At 36.3% G+C, this 26251-nt stretch overlaps 1 protein-coding gene across 1 annotated transcript; it reads left to right on the top strand.

Moving 5' to 3' along the window:
• The first annotated feature begins 4 nt into the window (after positions 1-4).
• On the top strand, positions 5-26203 carry CCDC18 (coiled-coil domain containing 18). Its single transcript, XM_041483111.1, is given in 26 exon segments — positions 5-134; positions 492-642; positions 820-970; positions 1532-1699; positions 2596-2705; positions 3575-3703; positions 5216-5312; positions 6027-6148; positions 6842-7151; positions 7343-7446; positions 7553-7713; positions 8220-8440; positions 9206-9316; positions 9923-10054; positions 10777-10911; positions 11489-11566; positions 13009-13125; positions 14407-14574; positions 15025-15167; positions 15598-15761; positions 16531-16744; positions 17289-17388; positions 18419-18535; positions 18968-19084; positions 19087-19113; positions 26065-26203. Coding segments are annotated over 25 exon segments (3351 nt in total). The 5' UTR covers positions 5-134; positions 492-502; the 3' UTR covers positions 26080-26203.
• Positions 26204-26251: the final 48 nt, after the last annotated feature.

The raw sequence follows: 26251 nt of genomic DNA, 5'->3' as shown, positions 1-26251 counted from the left end.
CCGTGCCGCAGCTCTCCGCCAGCCCGGGCCCCTGGCTCGGGGTCCTGCGGCGCTCCCCGCCCTGGCTGTGGTGCTGCCCGTCCGCCCGGGGCCGGTTCGCTTTGGTCTCTCGTTGCGCTGGTCACGGCTGTGAGGCAAGTTTTGCTTGTGCGCCGTTCGCTTCCCGGGCTCCCCGCCAGGTGCACGGCACTGCCACATCTCTGGGATGCGCTCCGTGACAGATTTCTGGCAAATAATGCACGGCAGGTTTTTCCAGTTTTCATCTATGGCAAGTCATGGAGCTTTCTGTACTTCAGGAATGCATTCTCCTCACAAAAGAGGCAATTTGTTACTTTTATCAAATGAACCTAGGAAGAAGGAGTGTGTGAAATGTATACATTTGGAAATTGAGTTTTTTCTTGTATTTTTTTCTCCTTTACTTTTTAAAAAAAAATTTTGCATATAGTTTTTATGCCCATTTAACAGTGTTTTACTATTAAATATTACTTTAGCCTTACTTAGCATGTTACCAATGGAATGTAGTATGTGGACTTGCTCTAAAAGTGATGCTGACGAGGACCTGCTCGCAAATGTGCAGTCATTACAGAATCAGCTGAGGAGAACTGAAAGAAACCTACAAAGTGTAGAGAAAGAGCTTTCCAGGTATGAGCGTGTCTGGGAATGAGAGCCTCCTGTCTCTTGTAGCCTAACTCTGTTGTATTCTGTGTGATGGATTACTGTCATTAGCTCCTTTTCTGCTTTTTGATTGAATAGTCTCTATGAGCAGCCTAATAAAGAAAAAAAGCACTAGTGACTTTTTGCTCTCCCTCCCCACACTAGTACAAGGGGACATTACGGCCACTGCTTCGATGAGGTCACAGATGTCCCTCTGGAGGACTTTGTACAGCCCAATTACGATTGTCAAGGCTTTTCCAGCTGTAAGAAGAATTCTGGGAAAACCTCTCACCGTGATTTTCAAAGAAAATGCAAAGTAAATATTCCTCTTCGTTACTCCTTTTTATTACTTTGGCTTTCTATTCTTTGCTATGTTTTTGAGCATTTTTGGCTGCTGGGCTTGGAGTAGATCCACTGTAGGATCTGCAGTGATGTCAGGTGAGCACCTTAAACATTGTATCCCTTGAGTACACCTCTGCGGGGAGGATTCTGCTCAGCCTTTCGGGGCTTGAGGCTTGCAAGGAAGATGGGCACAAAGCTTTTAGCAGGTCCTGCTGGGACAGGACAAGGGGTAACGATTTTCAGCTGATTTAGCTGAGCTGTAACAGGTGTTTTACTCATGAGGGTGGTGCAGCACAGCCGCAGGTGGCCCGGAGCCGTGGTAGATCCCCCTTCCCAGGAAACATCCAAGGTCAGGCTGGTCAGGGCTCTGAGCAAGTTGATCTACTTTAGAGTGTCCTTGCTCATGGGGAGGTGGCTGGAGTAAGTGACTTTTAAAGTTCCCTTTAAACCCACACTGTTATTCATACTATGATGTGTTTTTATGTAAGTGTGTGTATATATATATATATATAAACAAACATATTTGTATGTCTAGTCTTACTCTGTATCCACCACTTTGAATAAAACTGTGGAAGAAAATGAACAACTTCAGGAGCAGTTGGATGCCCTTCATGAGCAAAATGCATCTTTGACTTCTCAGAATCACTGCCTGAAGAACAGAGTGGAAACAATGAACTTTGAACTGATGCAGGCAAAAACAAAAGTATGTATCTTTAGTGTACCCCAAGACACCCAGTGACCATGATTTTTGAGTTTAGAATTCCAAGCAGAATGTGCTGGGTTTTGTCTTATTTTAATCTGTGTAAGTTTAATATTTAGTATATATGTCATAATCAATATTAATCTTGGACAGAATAGTTTGGAATCTATTTCTCCATGGGCAAAATAACTATATTAATTTTGAATTCCATCTACTTATGTTCCAAAGTTTAGTCTAAAGACAGTAAGCCACAGAATGAAAAACACACTGTGAAAGAAAATAGTTTAGTAATGCTTTTAGTACTGTTCCTTCATGTGTCTGAGAGATTAGTGGGAATAATAATGGCACAGTAATCAGTTGTCTAGGAAATGAAAATAGTTCATCGCTCAAGTTCGATTAATATTGCTATTTTGAAAAAAAAGTGAAGATGAGTTAGAAGGGAATATTCTATTAATAGATCATTACTGATTTAGTTTACACTTCTCTGTACAGGTTTATTTCAGGACAACTATGTTGTTTTATTTGGTTTATATAGAATATTAATAATATATGGCTATGCTTAGTGGGTTTTGTTTGAGAAATGTTATGTCCAAAACAGTACAAATAAATAGACAAACAAAATGTTTGCCTGGCACTAAAAGAAGAAGTAGTTGGATATAAACTTCTGGGGAAAAGCAAGTGACAAGATCAAACTGTAAAGAAATCATTTTGCTAGACAGACTATCACACTGGAACTGGAAGGAATGTTAAATGAGCAGAAAATTGGAGTTAAGGTGGTGTAGATAAACAAACATAATTTACAGTAGGGTTAAGAGCACTGTCATTTAGTAAGCAGATTGTTCTTATGTTTCTCACCTGTATGTATGCAAATGTTAACCCCAAATATGTTTGTATTTCAGATTTCATATCTAGAGGCTGCTTTAGCTACACATTTAATCAGCATTCCGAAGTTGAAAGAACAGATTGTAAATTTGGAAGCAGAAGTTTCAGCTCAAGATAAAATTCTGAAGTAATGTGTACTTTTAAATCAATATTTTATTGTTGTCTTTCTGCTAGTCCAATCTCTTTTTAGGGATGACATAATTTCTGATCCTGTGTGGGTCATGTAATCTGGGGTCTGAAACTTTCATTTCAGAGCCATTTATAGGAGGAAGGGCATGGTTTAGTTTGTGCTGAATGAACTTCAAGAAACTGAGAAAAAATAATAAAGACTGGTGAAAGAAACTAGTTTGTAATGTGTACTGAATAGGAATGTGCCCTTACAACTGGCTAGGGTGATTGTTTGCTACGTAACCACATATATTCTCTTGTAACAAGCATACATGTTTCTGAACACGGCTGTGTTCTTTGTAACATAAAGGATTCTTTCTTCATGAATACATTAATCAAGGCAAATGGCCAAATAAAACTGATGCAAATGCTGTTCAGAGGTGTCAGGAAGACATACCTGGCTGTCAACTTGCCTTACAACCTCCTGCTGTGGAATATTCAATTAATATCTCAGTAGTCTGTCTTCACAAAAAAAAAAAAAGTAAAAATACTTATGTTAAATGTATATTTTAGTGTTCTTTTCCAGTCACACCTCTTGGCAGAGAAAATATGATTTCTATGATCAGAGCTCATGACACAAGGTCAGCTCTCTGGGGCCTTGGCAGTTGTTGTGACCCCTGGTGCCTATTGATAAGTCTTAGATAGCACTCCAGACTGCAGACATACTCCTGGGGAGTCTGCAGACTGTGGCTGCTCCTAACCCAGCTTTGAGAGTGATAGCATGTTTGTCTAGCACTTCTGGAACGTTGTATGCGCTAAAGAACGACAGGAATATGTTTTCTTTACAAAAAGTTCTTATTTTTTTATTATGCTTTGTTTATTTGCTAGAGATGCAGAAGATAGACTAGATCAAAATCAGAAAACAGCAATGGAAAGAGAACACATGTTGGAAAGATATCAAAAGGGTTATAAAATTCTGAAAATTGAGTTAATTGAACAAAGCAAGCAAGGAAAGAGGTAATTAACTAATTTTAACAAATGGAGCATAGAATAATAGAGCATAAGTGTTTATTTCCATTGGCAGTGGTTTGCTTTGTGGGATCACATTACTTTTCTGTTTTAAGGATGTTATTTTTTTTAAAAAGGGGAAATTCTGTGGTAAAGTACTGATTATTTAAATGGGCATGTTTAAAATCTTTGAGATCAGCTGTTGTTGCAGGCTGATAGCACACATTAGTGCCCAGTTTATCAGCTGGTTTTTTTCCTTCAGAATGGATGTACTGCAGTGGAGAGCTTCAGTGTCCAGAATATATTTCTCCTGAATTATTTTTGTATTTGTCTTGCAAGAACCTGCAGTGTATACTCAGCAGCTGGTATTCAGCAGTATTCCTTGGTGTGAGGAAAATTATAAAAGAACAGCTTAATCAAGAGAACATTTTTATGTTATGCTTAATCTTACTTGTCTATGTGATACTGTTGAAAAGGGTGCTGTAATTCCATCTCAGTCCCCATTTCCCTTTCCTCTTGCCTCCTTTAGCCTAGTGGCTCTGTCACTACTGGGAAGGTTAGGGAATTTGACTGTTGGAAGTTGCTATGAACACTCCATCACCTCCAAAATGTAATTTAAAGAAGTGAGTGGAATAAATAAAAAGATCCCTACCTTCCCTATTAATTTAACTGCATTACCTGGGGCAAAAAATTACCTGAATTAATAGCTTGGGAAAGCATTTCTTGAACCTTTTAAGTGCAAACTCTTTGTTTGACTTGTGCCTCTACCCATGAAATTACCTCTAACCTTCTTATGGCAAGAAAACCTGAAATACTGTGGGGCTTGCACTGCTAGTTGAAGAAATGTTTTGCTTTATGATTGCTGCTCCTTCAGAGCTGTACTTAGTTAGTAGTTGTAAATGTAAATATTTTTGTACTTCAGAAAAGCTGAGCTTCTGCCAGGTGTTAAGTATGATGTTATGGTTAGTATCAACAATTACTATGGTTTACTTTTAATCATTAATTGCAACAACTTACAGGCAACCTGAAGTGCTTTAGACTAATGCTATTTTGTTGTTCTGAAATGCTTTTATCCCCTCCTCTGAACACTTTTGCCATCTCCAAATGGGCACTGGTCCTCAGACTGAGAGACCTCAATGGCTGACTGTATTAGATGAGGCACTGCCCCAGCTCCTTAGTGGAAGAGAGAAATGTCATTGAGCAGCAGGAATTCTTGTGTGCCCATGTTGGCTGTCCTGAACAGACTGCACACCTGAGCTCTGCTGAGGTTACTCTGCCAACTTCTTCCCTAATGAGCAATGACAGGGGAGGGGGCAGTGCTGTGGAGTGATAGAGGGAAGCAGTGGGATTGTTTCTTGCAACAGAGTCTTGTCTGATATCTGGGGCTTGGAAAGTTGGAAGAAGAAAGGAAGTACCCAGAGCAGTTACTGCAGTAGTTGTTTTTAGTAACTGGAGAAGATAGTTACATTAATGGCTGGAGTTCGTGGGTTTTAAAATTGATTTGCATCTTTTGCTTGACAGAGCACAACAGCAAAGAAATGAAGCTTTGTTGAATGTGGAGGAGCTGACAAAGGCTTTTATGAAGTATAAAGCAGAAATAACTGAAAAATTAGAAAAGGTGGGAGTTTTTTCTTCACTCGTGTTTGCCATGGTGTGAAGATGTTTCTTCCAATAGGCCAGGCAGCTAATAGCAGCAGGTTCATCAGTGAGTCAATTGTTTCCACTTGGTGGCAAAGTCCTGAAAGAGGTGAGACAGGGTAAGCAACTGTAGTGATAAATTCAGTTATATAATTTTATACTGTCTTTGCACAGTCTGGATCTGTGGAGTCTGCATCTTTGCAGTATCCTAATACTGCTGCTGTTTCTTATGTCTTCTGCTTGCCAGCTGGGAAGTTTACATTTTAAAAATACAAAATCCTTTAAAAGCTCTTTTTCCTCCATATGTATAAGCTGCTCAATGAAACGTGCTGAAGAAGAGCTAAGATGAAAATGAAGTCATCTCCCAAAGTTCCAACAATCAGAATTGTTAATTGTTCCTGCCTTGTGGGAGGAGAAAATAAGTTAGCTCTTACAGAGATTTTTGTTCTGTTAGACATCTTTCCTTGTGGAACAAGGCTGCCAACCACAAATATACTCTAAAATATTATTTTTTTCCTAAATGACAGAAAAAGAAAATTTCTTTGCCTCTCTCCTTCTCTTCACAATAGTGAGCAGTAGTATTATCTGTTGACTTACCAGAAAGAGCATAATATTATTTTTAAAATAGCCTCTTGACATGGAAGCTTGGTTTATTGCTGTACAGTAATGAAAAAAAAAAATATTGCTTTTTAAGGCTGAAGCTGAAGAAGTAGTCTTGGGAGAACGTTTAATTAATTGTGAAAAAGAAAAAGAGAAGTTGAATGATGAGTGTATCAGCTACAGGAAGGATCTAGACATCCTAGAAGAGCAACTAAGGTAACATAAAGGCTTTTAAAAATTCTCTGCACAGTGTTTTTGCAAGAACTTGCATGTTGCAGCTGTCACTGTGAATGTTCTGCTCAATTCATATAGTTCAATACATTCCTACTCACTTTCTGTAAGTAATTTTTAAACCCTTTAATCCCACGTTCTGCCCCCCATTCCCAGGAAGAAGCCCCCCCGAGCCTTCTGGGGCACTGTTCCCAGGCTGGCTGGCTGCTGCAGAGGGCCAGGAGCTGCTCTGCTTTGCTGTCCCCTGTGCTCTGCCCCAGCTGCTGCTGTGAGCAGTGCCCTGCACTGCCACCCCTGGTCCCTGCCTGCTGCACACCCCTTGGCAGTCCCTAGCTGCAATGAGGAATGCTCTTGGCATCTGGTGGGGAATGTTTCATTTCAAGCCGAAGCCCCCTTTTTTTCAGAAGTTCTTTGGTAATTCCCTCATTGCTTTAATGAGGGAAGACAACCATCAGCTGATTGTCTTTAGAATTGTTAGGTTTGGACAAACACCTGCAAAGACATTTTGGGGTTATTCAATTTACATGCTTTGTCCACACTTACATTCCTGTCTTAATTGTGGCTCTTTAGGCCATTTTGGCAAGAGTGGGCAGCATATGAACACCTTTACCCTAGCTTGAGTCTCCTCAGTAAGTCTCTGCCTCTAGTAATGAAAATACCTTTTAAATGTCTTTTTAGACAATTAAAGGAAGAGAATCACAACACAAAAGAAGAAATTAAAGCTCTAGAGGCAAAGAACACCGAAATTACATCAATGCTGAGTCAGTCTGATCAGGAGATCATCAAGCTTAAGAGTGAACTTTCTGAAAAAGAAGTAGTACTTAAAGAGAAAAATGCTCTAATAAGTGAAAATGAAGAGCTGAGAGCGCTTACTGCAGAGCAACAGAACCACTTGAAATTATGTCATCAAGAAATAGAGGATTCAAGGGAAGAGCTCAGCATACTAGAAACCATTATTTCTCAATTGTCTTTAAGCACATCTGAAGAGGTAGAGTAACTGATATAATCTTAACAGTGTATTATGTTTTGAATAATTTTAAGGATTGAGTTATCCAAACTTTTAATATCCTGGTATTTGTGTCTTAAAATTTATTTGCCAGTATAACACATGAATTAAGGGTGCTATGACACAATAAAAGGTTGATTTTTCATTGATCTTTGTTTTCTCTTAACTTTTAGTTTAAATGGCACAATTTCAAACACCAGCTCTTGAGTTCCTCAGCAAAAGAAGCTCCCTCTGAATCTTGTGGTGAATCAAGAAAGTCTTTGATTGCAGACCTAAGGTATAACTTTCTGGTTACTGAACTCTGGCAATATTAGGCAGATAATAAGGTGCTATTAGAATTAGCATGCAGAAAGAATGTTAAATAGCTGTCTCCTTTATACTAGCATTAAACTGGCAATGAAAGAAGCAGAAATTCAAAAGCCTGGTGCAAACTTAACTATCTGTACTGGAGCTGAGCATCTTTCTAAGAGTAATGAAGGACAAGGAAACAGCAGGTTATGTGACCTGGAAACAGAGCCTGTCAAATTGATCAGAAATCCAGGAGGTAAGCTTGCTGAAATAGCTGTGCAGTTCTGTCTAATTAATCCACAGAACAGAAATGTTCTGCAAGGGTTCAAGTTGGTTTTACAGCATGTATGCTTTGTTTGAACGGGGAACATTTTGCCACCTTGGAAACTGTCATGTTCTCCAAACACAATATATTTCTTTCTTTGGCTGCTTTGTTCAGCAATAGCTGAGCTAGGAGTTGTGTTGAAATGGAACCATGTATTTTTTTCTTTAGGCAGATGGTGCTAAAGTCTCTGTGTTTTTGTTGACTCTTTTCTCTGTATCCTGCTGTTTGTGTTTTCTGATTGCTTCTGTCATTACTGTTAGGACTGCTCCATGAAATTACGTCAGGGCACCTATATGATGATGCTGTCTTTATTTTGCTTGTTTCTTGGGGTTTTGTTGGGATTTTTGTTTGGTTTTGTGAGTCACTGGATTCAGTTACATTATGGGTTTGCATGTTCTTTTATAAATTAACCTTAAATTTATTTTTTCTACTTTGAGAGAGGAGAAAATGTCAACAGTTGGAACTTATAAGCAAACAGTTTGAAAAGGTGAGGCAAAAATTCCAGAAAGAGATAGAAGAGCTACGCACTAAACTGATAAAAGCAGATGATGAGAATTCTGCCTTGAGGACCAGCATGGCTCAAAGAACCAGTCAATTTCAGATCATACAGGAAGACCTATTGAAGAAGGCTTCAAAAACAAATAGCTTAGAGAGAGAAGTAAGTTTTAAATAGCACTGAAAAGAATATGCCACTTTTTTTCAGTTCAGTAATCAAAGGTAGTGAAGACAATAGTTATGGAAGAACTGCAATTGCCATCATAATTTTAAAATCTGACTAATTTGACAAAAATTCAAACTAAATTTTTAAGCAAGCAGAAAGACTTACCAACTTTAATTTGTTACTTGTCAGAAATACTGTTTTAAAGTAGTAGGATTTTCTGCTACTACTTTGATTTGTTATGTGGAAAATACGCACACCAGAGTCTTGTTGCTTTGGTGTAGTTGAATTAATGGCTAACCCTAGGAAACAGATTGAAGGAACAGTTGTATTTTTCCTCATTAATTGTTACATTAATTGTTCAGAGATGAACATCATTACCAGGGAGTCACAAAAAAAAATTTAAGCTTCAGCTTTTCTCAGGGTGAATAAATTAAATTGTTAATGTTTGCATTCTGGTGCTAAGGTGTTTATGAAGTTCAGCATAATGGGCTTTGCAGTTATTTCCTAATAATGAATGTAAATGTTATAAATATGTAAAGCAATTCACTGATAATTAATTGGATAAATTGTAAGTAAATTGACCTGAATCTTTGTTTGTAAGGAATAAAATATAATAGTTCAACAAAATCAACCAAACCATAATTTATTGAAAATACTATAGTAGTAGCTAAAATAGAATTGGTGATAAGAAAGTGCATACAAATATTTGAATAAAACTGAAACAGTTGTCTGCATGCTGTTTTGTGCTATATTTCATTTCAGATAAGAAAGAAGTCTTCTCAGCTTTCTGCACTTGAGAAACAGTTGGAAGAAAAGACTATTGCTTATTCCACTGCTGCAGAAAGAAATATTGAGTTGGAACTGGAACTCATGGTAAAATGTTCTCAGTGAGAAACCACATTTACTTAAAAACACATAAAAGTAACTTGACAGTAGTATTCCCTGTATTCAGAATATGTGGACTTTCAGATCTGCTAAAAAATCTGAGCAGATTTTAGGAACACAAGTTTTAAAAACAGAATCTTGTTTGAACATCCTTTTTTCCCTGCCCTTGAATGTGGCAGGTTATTAATGAACATGTTACGTTTTCCTTGTGGTCACATGAAGATCTGGCCCTGTTGAATTGCCATTTGTTTCAGTGACATACATGTAGATTTGTAAATTAACGAGTCTTCAAAATGGTATTTTAAAGATCCCATCTATCCATATGAACACAGAATTTCTTTTTGTCTTTGTCAGGAGTTAGCTGTGCCATAATCCATCTTGGCAGACACCTTGTCTCTGTAGTGGCTGCATTTACTGACATTCTATACCTGTGGTATAAGTGTGACATCCTTTGAGATGACACATGCTCTGTGTAACCTCAGAATTTTGTTTGTTGTTCCTTTATGAAATCTAGAAACCAGATGATCAAATAAAACTGTTTATTATCACAGCCAAATGTTTTTATTAAGTCCTTTTATTGTTGCCACTTCCCAGGGAAAAAACAGATGCATTCATGAGCTGAAAACAACTATCAGTGAAGAACATGAGAAAATAACTAATGCTTTTGAAAATGAAAAGTTGCTTCACCTCGAGCAGCACAAAGAAATGGAGAAACAGATTGACCTAGTAAGACCTTTATGGTGTGGTAGTATGTATGAGTGTTATCCTTGGTAACTTTTTCCTATATTGGTTTGTCTTGTAATTTTGAGACACCTCCCTTAAAATGTTATGTTAAAAAGCTCTTTCTTCTCCCTGCATTCCCTGATTTTACTACATCTTCCATCTAACTAGCTATACAACTTTCCCTCTGAAATATTCATGTCCTGCTCATCTGAAGAGAAATAAGGACTTAGGAAGAGTTCTGATGTTTTTTGCTCCAAACACACAGGAAAAAACAAGTATAGCTTTAGTACCTACTGGGTTTAAAGCATGACAGCTTCTAAAAATGTTCTCATTGCCTGAACCTCTGCCAAACTGAGCCTTATCAGCATCTGCATTCAGGGGGTTTTCAGTCTCTAGAGAAGAAATGTTTCTCCATGTAGTTAGAAATATAACTGTGATTATTTCTAGCTGTTTAAGAAGCTTCTCATCTTTTAGTAAAGAATGTATGCATGTCTTATTGTATTGGCTGGTGACAGACAATTACACTCTCTCTGCCCTCATTCTCCCCTGGAATTAAGATCTTAAGTGCTTAGGATTTCTTGATAATTTTAAGACTGTGCAATACTGCTGATGGCAGTAATGTATTTAATTTTCATTATAAAAATGATGGGAGAACAGAACTGAATCGCATATTTCGATGAATACACTTTTATTAAAATAATAAATTACTATTTACTTACGGACAGCTTCAGACACAGCTGGAGAAAAAACATCAACAAGTCATTGAACAAGATAAAATAATATCTATTTTACAACAAGAGGTTATACATAAACAGCATCACATCGAATCATTGGATGGGCTGCTAATAGGAAACAGAGAGGTAAGGCTGGCTCTTGACTTTCTTTAAATGCAAATCAAGCAAGTGACCAAAATAATGGAAAGCATATCCATAAATACATGGAAAAAGTTGGGAAAATGAAAGATGTCTGTTTTTGCTCCTTAATTCTTGTTTGAGCAATTGACTGAATCTAGTGTAGTCACCAATTACTACTACTACTATATATTGTACAAATTTTAATGACCTTTCAGTATTTTCTGTCTTAGCATTTTCTTTATGCCTCTGGATTGCCCCTTGGGCTTCTCTCTCTAATGAAAGCAAAGAGATCTGGATAAAGAATGATTGCATCAATCCTGCACTAGGTGGAAAACCAATAATTTCTAATATGATAATGCCTGCTGCTGCAGAATATGAAGAGACATTTCTCAGCAACCAAATTCACTTCAGAGTGTCATGCACACAAATACATTATACAAGCAATTGTGTTTTGGATACACTGATCTACGTTTTTTTCCTGATTATGAGTTTTTATTAAATTATTTATAACTTTATAACATTAGATTAATGTTATGTAATATTTATCTGTGGTTCTCTTGAATAAAAATGTCTATAAAAACAGGAAATGGAAAATCAAAATGTCAAGAAAGAGCAAGAATTGAAGATGCTGGAAAGTCAGTTAACAGAAGAAAAAATCAAAGTTAGTAAACTCTCTGTAATGTTCAAGTAATAGTTTTAAAGTTTGCAGTAACAGTGTATTTCCTTTTATCTTTTATAGAAAACTGTTTTATAGAAATTTATCTTAAGTAAATATTCCAGAAGTTATTTGTTTGAAGTATTTATTTTTCATCTGTTGTTTCATTTTTTTCTTTGTTCAATTAAAAGAAGTATGATGAAACCTACAGTAAGAGATGATGCAATGCATCATTGCTTAATGCAATTACTGTAGTTACAAATAGGGCAAACTTGTGCTTATTGTCCTCCTAAAGTCCAGCACTGTCTCATAGAGCTAATGTGTTATATATGCTTTTGGTCTGCATATGGCATGTATTTTAGACATGTGTGATACTGTGATGCTGTTAGTCATGTTTTTAGCCATCTCTAGTTCTTCCTAGTGTTTGCCTGATAAACATTTTCCATGCAACACTTGTAACATAAACCAATGCAATGTGCAGATTTTCCCCAGTCAAGTATTAAATCCTCAGGATACCAGTGAAGATACTGGGGACTTTGCTTTTCTGAGCTTGTGTAGGACCAATTTGCTGTCCAAGTGACTTTGCAGTATTTGGGATTGTTTCCAGAGACTTAATTTTAAGACACATAGTAATTTCTCTTCAAAAAGCTCTTGAATCAGCTGGGGACAGAGACAGAAAGTCCAGTATAATTTAGAAAGCTGGCAAAATTGAAAGAATTAGACATTCTGCAGCTAAACTCAGCACAATTCTCATTGATGAGAAATCCTAGTATTGAAACCAAATGTTTAAGAAAAGTTTAATTATTATGCCTTAAGATCTCAGGGTTTGTTTGTTATAATTTTTATCAGTTCAAGGTTATTAGGTATTTGTAAGAGATTACTCAAACCCAAATGAGCATTAAAAGTGTAAAATTGACAGTGTTGACACTGCTCAAAGCTCTTCCTTTCCCATTTGGTGAAACGCAGGCACTGTCCCCCAGTGCAGAAGGGGAAATCATGCTGCTTGGTAACTTTTTGAAAAGAATTGTAGGTAAGATCTGAGTGGTTTTTTAAAAAAAACACATGTGTGCAAACTCACCTAAGATGGTAATTCCAAATTTATTTATGCAGTTCTATATGTAATGAAACATGATGGATTAATGATTTGGTATTGACCCTATGTTTGCTTTTAAATTCTAGCTACTGACAAATGCTGGCATATCTTCTCATATCAGTTTCATCTGATATAAACACAGTCTAAATTATTTTGAATTTCACACATATTTTCAATTTTTGAAGACTATTTCAGTTTTAAAGTTTACTATAATCTTCCATTACTGTTTTAATACTCATATGATAAAAATGTAGCTTTTCTGATGTTTTACACAAAGCTGTCTTTAATACAATTTTTAGACCAGTTAACACAAACCTTGCCATGCAATTTTAAATAATCTATTGCATTCACCTAGGTACGACAACTTGAGTCAGCACTGAATGTATGTAAGGAAGAAGTTGCACTGTATTTGAGTCAGTCAGAAGAAAATAAGGAGATGTTTGAAAATCAGCTGAAAGAAAGGTCTGAAGAGGTAACAGGTTGTTTAAAAACTCTTCTGTATTGCAGAGAACTGTTGTTATGATTGATTTAATCTAAAAGTTTGTGAAATGATAGCCAAAATTTGCAGCAGGACCTGTGGATGGGAAGTAAGCTGGGAAAAAATGATACATTTTGTGAGGGTAAAGGGGAAAATCATAACTCAAAAACACGGGGTAAGTTAAGGGAAAAGAAGCACTAAGATAAACGAATTGTTGAAAGAGGTAACAAAATCAGAATAATGTGAAACAAAACATTATCATGGAAGAATTGGAGAGAGCACTATTGTAATATAAATTTAAGTGCACAAAATTGATCTGTTTTTCAACTGTCTTAATGGGGAAGAAGTCCTGGGCATAAAAAGAAATGTTTACTTCTGGACCCTGAGTTTTATCATACTTTCCACTACTACTTGAAAGCAAGAAAGAGTTAACTTGAAATATGAGAAGGAATTTTTATTTGTGGGTGATCTAATTATATAGCAGGCTGATCATGTCAGTGCTGGCCTACCTGCTGAGAGAGGCTTTAGTCAAGTGCAGGTTGCTGGACCCTGTACAGGATTAGCTTGGTGGAAGTTGTGTGGTCTGTGTCACACATAAACCTGTGATATTTGCTGCTGCTTCCTAAGCCCTAAATCCTGCTGTTGCTATACTGCATATGAAGGGGCTGGATCCTGTGTGAAACATCAAATGTAGCAAGTGAGGCTTTTTTTTTTAAACAACACCCCCTTTTTTTTTTTTTTTTTTTTTTTTTTCTTTTTTTTTTTCCCCCCTGTTCCCCAGAACAGTTCCCTCTGGCATTCACCACTGAGAAACCAGATTAGTCAACATAAAACAAGTTAGGCACTCAAAATTCCTTTTTTTATTGGAATGACTATTGTAATGCAGGCAAAAAGAAATAAAGGGGAGGCCTGAGAACAAAATCTCAAGGGGAAAACAAGGACTTTCTGTGAAATAACGAAGACTGGCTGAACGAAAAATAGTTCTAACTAAAAATCTGCTATGCATGGTTTTAAAATATTGACAAGTTCTATTTAAAAAGCAAGACTCAAAACCTGGGACTGACTGAGAAGTTACTACTTTCCTTGCTGAATAGAGCATAATACAGTGATGAATTATGAGATCTGTTATGTACTGTTGAAACTGTAATGCAACTAAATTCAGACCCAAAAGTTTTATTGCATCACAAGTGTGATTCTGTGTTCATTAAGAGAGAATAGTTGAAGCAACTGCAAAGAAATATATTTTATTGTAATGGAAAATAAATGTCTTTTCAGCTTCATTATTTACAGAAAGAAATCAAAATTAAAGGTCAGACTATTCAGGACATGAGTGAACAAAATATTCTCCTGCAACAAACTTTGCATCATCAGCAACAAATGTTACAGCAAGAAACTATTAGAAATGGGGAGTTGGAAGATAATCAAATTAAACTTGAAAAACAGGTACAGTATGGTGAGAAGTGTCTACATGTATAGAGAAAATTAAATGCCTTATGTATGTTTTCATAATACCTCTAAAATCGGAATATTTCTTTGATAACTGAGTTGATAATTATTATTTAATATATCTAAAATAAAGAGTTTAGTGGCTTGTTTTATCTTAATCCAGTTTCTGAGCTATCAAAAATTCTAGTTATATTAGAATGACTAGGTACTTGGACAAACCCTAGACTGCAGTTAAGTAGAGGTGCACTTAAATTCAGAAAGTTGTATCTTGTTACATTTTCTAGAAACTATTTGTCTTTCAAATGTGCAGAGTTTTAGTCTTAAATTACATACAGGCTATAAAGAAATCTGTTGTGTAAAAGCTCTCCCTAGATGAGTTGCAAGACAAGAATGTGTATCTCTTTGGTATGCAATTTGAAACTACTCTTTAAATGCCATTTTCAATAGGTATCCAATTTGGAAAAAGAGCTTCAGAAGCAGAAAGCATGTGCAGAAGATGAGTTAAGAAAGGTGGAGGAGAAAGTGCGCCTAGCTGCTCAGGAAGCAGATTTAAACAGACAGAAGGTGGCTGAACTGAATTGTACAATCAGGTAGGTTCAGGATAAATGAGGGGTGCATTCTGCACGTGGCCATATGGATCAGAGCACTTGCTGTCTGAAATGGTGTTCAGCTGGGGCCTTACGCTTCAGTCTCTGGGAGCACAGACTGGAAATCAGAAGGGAAGTTCTGACTAGCAGGGGCATGACTCTGGAACAGCTTTCCAGTGGAACTAATGCATGTCCTGGCAACCTACTTAGCCTTAAGATAGCACTTCATAAAGCAGTTCAAATCATAACCAGCTTGCTTGTAATTGTAGATAGTACATTCTGCAGGAGCTTGCTAGTCTTAAAGAATATAGTTTTGATTATAAGAAAAGCCTACTTAACGTGACTTTTATTTCTATTCTATTCACAAACACTTGTCTTATAGCATGTTGCTCTTGTTACTCCTTGGTTCATTTTGTTCTATTGCCTCTCTTAGACAGATTAAATTGGAGATGGATCATTGCAAGAATGAACTTACTGGCATGGAAAAAGAAGTAGTGCAATTAAAACGAGATGGTGCAAACAAAGCACTGCAGATAAATCATTTGAATATCACTCTGGAAGAAGCAAGATCAGAGCTCAATAGAAAGGCAAATGAGGGTAATTTGGCTATTTTGTTTCTCAGGCTTCCTTTTGTTAAACTATTCCTTTGTATGTATTAGACATTTTTCCTTCCCCCCCTTCAAAATCAAGTACATGAGGGTCAAAAACTGATAATCTTTTTAAACCCAAACAAAACCTAACCCAAATGAACAACACTCCCACAACCCAAAAAAATCACAAATATTTTTCACATACTTTTGCAAATTCTCACTTTTGTGGTATATACCTTCTCCCCAGGTGAAATACTAAGTAGTTTCCCTGTAAAATGGTAATGCAGATTCTTAATGTAATAGTCAAATGAGACATTTAGCTTTAGTAAAGGCATATGCTATTCAAAAAATGCAGCTCTTTGAAACAAAGAGAAAACCCCACAAGTTTATGGAAATAACATTCCAATCCATCATCTTCCATCTAGTTTAATTGGACCATTGTTTTCAGCCAGAGAAATAGCAGCAATTCTGCTTGCACTATTCCTAGCACTGCTTGGTCAGTTACTATACTGTGTCTGTACTGTCTCCTTGGCCATAGGTATATCCTTATGTTTCAGGTCAATTGTTGATTATGAACTGAATAAAACTAGCAAATACTTAGGTACCATAAATTTTTTTTTTTTGTATAAGTAGTCACTGTTTTTCCAGATTGTCCTAAAAAATAGTGATACTGAAAATTTATTATGACCACAAGTGCTACTAGGTAGTGGTGTTGCATGAAGACCCTGATGTACTGATGATTAAACATTCTCTTTTGTGCTGTGTGTGTAAAATAGTGAATGATTTTGAAGATAAGCTGCTTCAAAGTGAGACTTGCCACAGGAAAGCCTTACAGAAAATAGCAGAACTGGAATCTGCATTACAGAGTGCCTGGGGAGAATTAAAGATCACTTCAAAACAGCTTCAGGAGTTGCAAGATGCATTGCAGAATGCACAGTCCTCTCTGGAGGAGAAGAACATTGCTATCATGGATCTAACAACTGAGCTCAGGTGAGCTGCTATCTTTTCTGTCAGGAAAACTTAGTCATGTTGGTTATTCCTTAAGAAGAGCAAGTAGTTTGGATGGGATTTTTTAATGTTCTTAACAGCTCTCTATAATTTTGAGGTGGTTTGGGGCCATCAGATATCTTGATACTTGAGATCCTTGGCTCATTTTTAATTTCTAAAAGTGGTGCTGAATTCTTTTTGGGGAATTTTGTTTTAAAATCTGTTGAAATTATTTTCAGAATCTTAAAGCTATGAAGCAATCATAAAAATAGTCAAATTGTCCTTTCTGACCACAAATTAATGATACTTTCTTTTTTGAAGAATCCTGATATAGCCAATTAAATAACTTGAAAAATGAAGTTACTAGGAATTCCCCACCTGGAATATAATTAACAGAATTATTCTAATTGGATTTGTTTCCTTGCAATCAATTCACCTTTAGGGTAATATGCTGTAAGTAAGTAATAGATCTCATGATTTTCAAGCTGGATATTTGAAGCTAAGCAACAGAAAGTGCATTAAGCAATTAAATGTATGAGAATTTCAGGTATTGCAAGGATGAAATTGAAGACAAAAAGCAGGAACTCCTTGACATGGACCAAGCACTGAAAGAAAGGAATTGGGAACTAAAACAAAGAGTAGCTCAGGTGAGATAATTTTTAAGCATGTTACTGACAATTATTCCTGTTATATAGCAGGCAACTTATGAAAAGTCAGGTTAGGCCTGCTAGGTTTGGTTGTTTGATGTATTGTCTCAAAGTGTACTGGTTCCTACAGCCACAGTGCCAACCTCAAACCAGCCCTATGTTGTTGAAGCCTTATGTACCAGGGAAATCAGAAGCCTTATGCCATAACCTCTTCAAAAATTCTTCATTAGTGATAAAGTTATGGGGCAACTGTTTGCTAAGAGGAAGGAAAGATCTGTGCTGAAGGGTGCTTGGAGACTATAGATTCCTGTTCTTGTTTGCACTGGAGCTTATTTGATTCACATTAAAGCAGCCTCTAAATATGAAATGGTATCTTTGTTGTGAATAAATTTCTGTAGCTCACTTGAAATATTTTCAGACTTCTGGTCTGGCTTCAGGATTTGATGCCCATGATGGGAAAATTCTTCTTCTGTCACTTTATTATAAGCCTCTTCCTGAAAGAGTTACCAGCCTTTGTCTTCAAGCATATTTGAGGTTCAGAGAGAAGGAGTGGGGATTTGAATAAGTCTGTTCCAAGAAGTGACACCATAAGGAGGCCAGATCTTGCAATGTATTTTTGCCACAGTACCCTGTGAACTGCCCCAGGAAGTCATCAAAGCATTTGATGAACTGAATTTTTTTGCTTTGGCAAAATTTGGCACTTCCTAACAATGTGGATTAGTACAATAAACAATAAATAAATTCTTATTTCTTTGAAAAGGATAACTAGGTTTGTATTATATACATATGAGGACCTAACATATTCAGTTATGGACTTTTTCCCAATTTGCCCCTTTTCTTTTTATGTTTAGCCACTATTTAAATGAAATGGCTAGGGTGTAGCTTTATATTGAGTACTCAAGAGAATACTCTTGAGGCTACAAAGGATTAATTTCATTCACTTTGTTCTCATAGTTTGTAATATGGCTTTTTAAAATCTGCATATTAGTTCAAAATAAAATATTTGGTTTTCCTCCTTTTTTACCTCTAGATTACACAATTAGATATGACAGTTCGTGAGCATAAGGGAGAAATGGAGCAACAAATAATTCAATTACAGTGTAATTTAGAGAAGTCAGAGTTGGAAATTAAGGAATGCAATAAACAGGTAACTCTTCTTAATCAAAAACACAGTTTCCCTAACAAAGGACGGCTAATTCTGTGAGAGAGTCTGATCCTGGGACATAATAGCTGGCCAGATTTAATCTAGAAGATAAAACCTCTTTTTTAATTGTAGGGAGAGGGAAGGAATGTACCAGTAAAAATAGATGTTTGTCAATTAAAACTATAAATTTTGTAAGGCTATAACAGTTCAAAAATGAAAACCGATTTTTCACTTGATATAATATGGCTCCCAAACTTCTCTTTTAGTAAAGGAAAATGTAGACAAAATAAAAAATTGACAAAGGAATCCAAAGTCACAGTCAATACTGACAATATTTGGGAGTTTTGTTTGTTTTGTGGGTTTGGGTTTTTTTTAATAGAATTGTTCTGACTTGGGTAAAATATTGGTTCTGATTTAATTGCATTTCCTGTTCAGATTGAGAGCTTAGAGAAGAAACTCCAGCATTCTAAAGACGAACTTCGTGAAAAAGAGTTTGAATTGCTCCAGAGAGATCAGGAAATAAATCAGCTGAAGAAAAAAAGAATTAAACAAACCAACATAGCCTAGAAGCTCTTGGAAAGGTAAAACATACCTTGGATAGACAATAAATTATCAATTTTTAATGCCATTACTGTACTGCCTAGAAGAAATTATATGGTGTCTCTTTAGTGTGTCTCCCAGAATCATTGTATTCTATATCCCCTAAGTCTAATTACTTTAAAATTACAGATTTTATGGCAAACTCTCAATTGTCTGCTTTCTGAGGAGAAATTTGGTTACTGATTATCTTTAGGGACATGATTTTCTGGCTATGGATGATATGGTCTTCCTTGAAAGGAAACAAAGCAATATGCTTTATGATGAGAGCTTCTTATGACCTAGGAGCTGTCTTATGAAAATGATTGCATCAAAGACCACGAAGCTCTAGCATGCTGGTAGGAAGGAGAAGTGAGAATTTTTTGGCCTAGTGAATGGGAGTGTGTGGAGGGACTCAAGAAGACAGCTGATTTGTGAATTATACAAATCTTTGGTTTGGTGCATGAATCAGTCTCCACAAGTACAAATGGGATCTGAGATAAACAGGCTTTCTGCAGAATATTTAATAATCAAGGATGATTCCAAGCTAGAGCAGAGCACCAAAGCCAAGATGGGCTCTGCCACTTTGGTTATGCTGAATTTATGTGTTTGTTTTCCCTAAGGTGAGGTATCAGAGAAGCCTCATCCTCATTTCTGTGTGAACACCAAAGACTTTTGGTCTGCATTCTAGATCATGAGGGCTTGGCTGTGTCACAGCTGAATGTGAAGGTTGTTTCACTGCAAATTAAAGCAATGTCAGCTCTTCCATCTTGAATTCTGTTAGGTTATTGATGATGCTCAAGAACAGGACAGTGACTGCTGCTACCTTTCACATATACCATTAATAATTTCTAACTTTTCTTAAGGGATGATTCAGAAAGAAAGCATCTCTAGCTAGCCCCTGTATAATTGCTGACTAGACTCTTTCTTTCCAGACAAATTGTCTTGTTTTTCCTAAGGAATACCAGGTTTGAAGAGGCCTAAGAACAATATAAGAAAGGCTTTGAAAATAGCCCGGCTCTGGTCATATTCCTTCCAAGACTTGGGATAAGGAAATGAAATTTTATTTTCATTGTAGTGAAGTAGGTAAAAAAACCACTGGATTTTAGAAGTATTCTGTGCAAACCATGAAATATGTTGCAGAGGGCTTCTGGCTCCATTTAGAATATAACATTTAGAATATTATATGGTTCCTTCTTTGTTTAAAAATTAAGTATATTAACATAACGTACGAAAACACTTTCTCCATTAGTAACACATTGCAGACTGGTTAACCAGACTTCCACAGAAATTTTCTGTCCTAGTTCTAAAAAATAAATTGCCTAATCTATTTAGGGAAAAGGGGTGGAGAGGCAGTGTGTATGTCTTGCCCAGGGGTACAGTCTGTCTCATTCTTTTTCTTCTTAATACATTGCCTTCCTTGCTTATTACAGAAAATATATTAGTTCAGGGAAGGAATTGCTGGGAGGGTTGATTTGTGTTCTGGTCCACTCTGTCCCTTTGGGACTCATAAAATAACCAGGTCACAGAGTATTCAGTTGAATCATTCTTTGTTCTTACTGTGCTTCAATCTGCAGTGAAGATTTTGTAACAATACAGCACTCGGCTACCCTTAGAAGCTGTAAATATTCCAAATAAAGGAACTGAAAATATCTTGCTGAACACTAAGAATGGCTTTTTTCATTTTTCTGGGAAATTGAAGTAATTTTCTTTATTAAAAAAAAGGCAGATTGGATTTACAGCAAACTAATTTTTGTGGCCATATTTCCTTCTGAAATGAGAAGTTAAATTGTATTAAAATGAAGTGAAGTAAGAAAAAATTAGTGCTTGCAATGATTGACGTTTTTAAAAAGCAATTTTTACAACATTTTTGAAAAACTGCATAGCATGAAAAATTAGGAATTACTGTAATCTTTCATTTGTTAGCTGTAAGCTGTTTATATGCTACTTACAAGTGTTTGTGTACACTATGTATAGCATTCCTCATAAAGAGTAAGCACCTAGCTAAGCATGGATAGATAAACAGAGAACCAACATAATCTCTTTTTAAATTTATGAGTTACAGGAACCTTAGTGATGATATGATGTCAAACAGTAGTGGCTGATAGAGTCTCTTGTTGTGTTCCAGCACTAGCTAATGTAAACATGGCTGCTGTGTATATATCCTAAAGAGACCTAAAACTCTATTTTTTCTATAAATGAATAATTAGATCCAGCATATTCACTTGTTTTTAAAAGGATGGGTAGGGATAGTAAAGCTCTAGAAACTAACAAAAAACCCCTAACCTCAAACATGCTGGGTTTGGCTGCATTGACTTCTGCACACAGCTTCCATTTCTTTTGCTCTTTTTCTCTCTTGGTGTTGGTGGACATCATAGGCTTTTTTCCTCTTGATACCTTAATACTGTTGATGGGGTTTCTACAGACACTTGCTGAACTGTTAGTAACTTAAGAACAACAATGTGATCCTACATGAAACCTTAAGCCTCATGCAGAGGAGTTATTTCAAAAGACAGTGTTCATTTAAGCTGTACAAAGTTTTTACAAGTATTTGCATATGAAGATTTCTTCTCAAAACTGCTCTACCTAATGTTTTCTTTCTTATCTGCTGGAACTTAATATGGTATTGGAAAATTTGTAAGTTGTGCTCTTGGAGAAAGCAAATGCTCTTCAGTTACAAGAACAATGAACAAAAATGCATTAATAACATAAATCAGAATTTGAGATGGCAGCCATGGACTTGAGACCTGCTGTTAGTTTTCTTGAGTTTGTAAGGTAAAGTTTAATAACGAAAAAGTAACATGTTGGTACAAATGGATTTAGACATGGTCATCACATATTTTGTTTCAGATGCAAGAACTGTGAAGGAATCACTGCTGCTGCCCACTGGACCAGCAGCAACCCAGGGATGCTGCTGCTGGCATCGTCACTGTGCATTCAAAGAGGACGTTTTAAAGTTGTGTTTCTAAATAAGGCATGCAGTTATTTCTACTGAAGCAGATCACAACCTTTTTATTTTCCCAACTGTTATTGAGATTATTGCCTTCATATAAAAACATATTAATTTATCTTTTATACTTCAGAATAAAACAATTTATTTTAAGTTGTGGGGATTAGTTTGAGCTGTCATCTTTTTCAAAGGTTTTTAAATTATGTGCTTGTTTAAGATCTCACTTCTAACTAAAAGCACAATGGTACTACCTTATTAGCAATTTTTGTTTGGGACAATTTTATCTTGTTTTGTACAAATGCAGTGCTGCAGACACAACATATTATTAAAACTTACCTGTTTGTAAGATGTTTTGGGACACTGATTTGATCACAGACAGTGGCAAAACCTGCTTGCTTTACTCCAAGCAGTATCTTTAAGATACACAGGGTTGTGGGACAGGGCCATAAAGCTTGAGGTAGTTTCTTTTGATATTTTTAATCAAACAAAAATTCATACAAAAATTCTGATTGATTAAATTCACATCATAACTATGCATTCTAAAACATATTTATTTCCAGGTTTCCAAAAGTATTACACACTTAAGCTGGTATGAATGGCTAGTGGCCCCGCTTTTATCAGCAAATATGCTTTTGAGGCATCAGTCTGATTAATGCACACATGATTTATGTGCATTAAGACATGTGATTCGTACTTCAGAAATCAAGTTACTAAAGTTATTTGATGTAAAGAAGAGGAAAAGAATTGAATGTGTTTCAGTTTGAATACCAGGCCTCAGTTAAGAGTTTTGTATATTAAAAGTGTGTCTTAGCCAACAAACCTATCTGAGGTATCCAGAAACTGCAAGTGGCAGTTTGCTAAACTCCTTGGGCAGTACTGGCTCTTTCACTTTATGTAAACACGTTCCACAAATGCCACATGTTCCATGTTAAGTGGTTCTGCAAAACCAGCCACACATTCTGCTACCATTGATAAGTCAAGATGCACTCATCTAAAGTATTTCTGCAGTTTCAGATTATTTATTCTGCTATTGTGAAAATTATGATGTGACAAAACCCACTGTTACTTACAGAAATAAATATATTGTGTGTTTTAAATCAAGCTATTTCTTTCTCTACATACCTGTAAAGGGAAAATCTTAGAATTAGGTTGACTGGTGCAATAATTCAAATTAAACTGCTTTTATTTTTAACTCTCTTTATGCACATCACTTTGCCTTCAGCCTAGAAGTGTATGCATCAAATTTCTGACAGATTTTTTTAAAGCAGTGGAATACATAAGCCCTTCAAACCAGGATTTCAAGTGGAAAATGTAACCAGTCCTTAATTACAGCTGCATCACAACACTAATGGAATTCCACTAACTAGCACTGTATAATGCCTCATTTGCTCCTCCTACATGCACTAAATATAAATGTGCATGAGCAGCAAAAGCAATTTGCCTAATCTCTGAATCAGCTAAATAGCATTTGCAATGAAATTTTGTCTGTATGCTGACTTATCTGGTTAAACTGTGGGACAAACCTGATAAATAAGGAGAATCATAATTATATTTTATCTTTAGATGTTTTGCTATTTTGTTGCTTGCCTGAGAAGTTAAGGATTCCACCTATACTGTTCAAGCCAATTTATTTCTTTTGGAAAGGATGGACTTTTTTTAAACATAATTTCAGTTAAATATTTCTGTAGTGTCCTGCTTTTCTTGAGTTACTATCCAGTTTGCATCTATGCAAATCCTGGAACACTAAGTTCATTCTTCTGAAGTGTGTTGCATTTACATGGGGTTGTTGAGTCTTGAAAAACATTTTACTGTGTATAATGGCGTTGCAATTAGCTGAATGCTGTTCATAAGGCTAATTGCTTATTAAGGTCTTTCTTTTTCCTGTCACTCAGGACAGAAGCAAGGGACTGATTTTCTTCCTGAATGTAGTATACCTACAGTTACTGTATGTTAAACATGAATTGCACTGAAGTGCCAGCCCAAATGCCCCTTTTTAATCCACAGTTTATGTGTGAAATATTTTCTCCAAAACCTAGACATCAGGCCAGTTCTTATTTTTTAAAATTTCTGACATGTCAGTTGCAGAATCAGAAGTGTTGAGATTTCAGTCTTAGCAAGAATGTAGCGAAGCTGGTCTGTTCAATGTTTCCTGTCAGTTCTCCACTGCAGCATGCTTGCTGACTTTCTCTGTTCTTGGTTGGGAACACTGCCAAAAGGAAATGTGAGGAGTCTGTCCAACAATTTGTCTCCTTCAGAATTCCCATCCCATTTTGCAAATTTGGTTTTTTTTTTTTTTTTTTTTTTTTTCCTGTAATGCCTATTAAGACTCTTACAATAGTAAGGCATTAGGGAAGAAATCTGTTCCTCAGTGTGTTGTAAAAGAACCAGGAGGTGCTGTAGGTGTAGGAATTCTGAAGAGCTTTAGCAGAGGGATCCCACTCTGGGTGCAGTTTACTTTCCATAGATGTGAGTGGAGAACTTAGCACTACAGAGCAATGGTAATTGTGGAAAAGGCTTTTCCTGCTAGCACTGTGCAAGCTGGTTATTCTATTAAAAACAGTCCATGTAGTTTACAAGTGCCTCAGTTTATAGATTAATCAAATTCTGTATTGATCAGTTTTGATAATGCAGATTATAAACACATGTAGGAGCATCTGCTTCTGTTTTGTTTAGTTGGAGATTATCCCTTAATCATGCAAGGTCCAGGTGTGCATTTTCAGATTTGTTGACTCAGGGAAGGTGGAGATAGTATTAAAGGCCAGTCACATTATGCTGTAGTTACATTTATATTGTTGCTCCTGTGAAGAATTGAACCACTCAGTGAAGAGAATGGCAAGAAGAAATGTCCTCATTACAGGTTGCTCCTCAGGAATTGGACTGGCATTAGCTGTAAAAATGGCAAAAGATGAAGAGAAAAGATTTAAAGGTAACAATCTATCTGTTCTTTATCTTTACAAAAACATACTATTTGAGATGGTGCTGCTTTTTCTCTGTTATTTAACAGATGGTTGTATTCAGTTTGGTGACTCGGTTCTGGTTCGTTTTCCTCTTCTAATGTCGAGAAAATACAGTGAAAATATACTGATTTCTGTAAGCAGTTGATATTTCTGTACCTTTATTGAAATGGAACAACTATTGGAACTGAATAGTGTACACACTCATGCAATGAAAAAGAACAGTAGTAAAAAACAAATATCTGAAAGTATCTGTAGTATTATGCTGCTCTGAGTATGTGTTCACAGCTGGGGTTAGCTTTGCTTCTGGCTGCTAAAATCTGTACATATACAGGCCCATGCCCATTTGAAGACCGAAGCAATGACTTTAGGTAAACAGTTTCTAAATTTGCAATTTTTTCCTTAAAGCACATTTCATTATTCCACACCTGTGTAGGCAGGTGAACAAAAGGGCTGAGATTTGTCTTATTGCTGCAAAGCAGGGTATTTGCTATGATTGAAAATGGATGGCAAGGTGAAGGCAGCAATCTGTGGCAATTCAGTCTCTCACACTTAGTGTTTTACTGCTAACTGACTGGATGCAGATCTAGAGCTTTCTGAGCCATTAGGCTACAATAATTAATTTCAATTTTAAGAAGTAGTTTACAAACATTTTTTCAATTATGTCTTCACTTTTTAATAAAATGATAGTGATCCTGCTCAATAGTGTGGTGATTGAAAAAAACCCCAAAAACCTGGAATCCAGAATTAGGTTTGGGATACCTAAAAACAATTTAATGGCATAATTTGATACCCATTTTTTAAATATTTTAGTGACAGTATTATGCTTTATGCACCCTGTGTTCATCATTATGCATAGCTTCTTCTTTTTAATTTCTCGAGGATTTCAGAACCAGACTGGGAAATCAGTGACAATATATGCTGAAAATAGAATCTTTTAGTTTTTATCTGGTTTCTATCACTGACATTAAGACCTGGATGTAAAAGCACTGTTCTTTAATACTTCTCAGTAGGAGTGCCACAGTACAGATTTGATTTCTGGTGTGTTGCAGTGTTTGCCACAATGAGGAACCTGGCCAAGAAAGCACCACTGGAGGAAGCTGCAGGTCACAGGCTGGGCAAAACCCTCGAGATTAAACAGCTGGATGTCTGTGATGAACAGTCTATTAAAACCTGTGTGAATAGCATCCCTGACAGAAGGATTGATGTCCTGGGCAAGTACAGGATGTGTGTGCTATC

Source organism: Pyrgilauda ruficollis, unplaced genomic scaffold, assembly GCF_017590135.1.
Source record: "Pyrgilauda ruficollis isolate IOZ18807 unplaced genomic scaffold, ASM1759013v1 scaffold6, whole genome shotgun sequence".
In the NCBI taxonomy this organism is placed as follows: Eukaryota; Metazoa; Chordata; class Aves; order Passeriformes; family Passeridae; genus Pyrgilauda; species Pyrgilauda ruficollis.
This window is presented reverse-complemented; position numbering and strand designations above follow the sequence as displayed.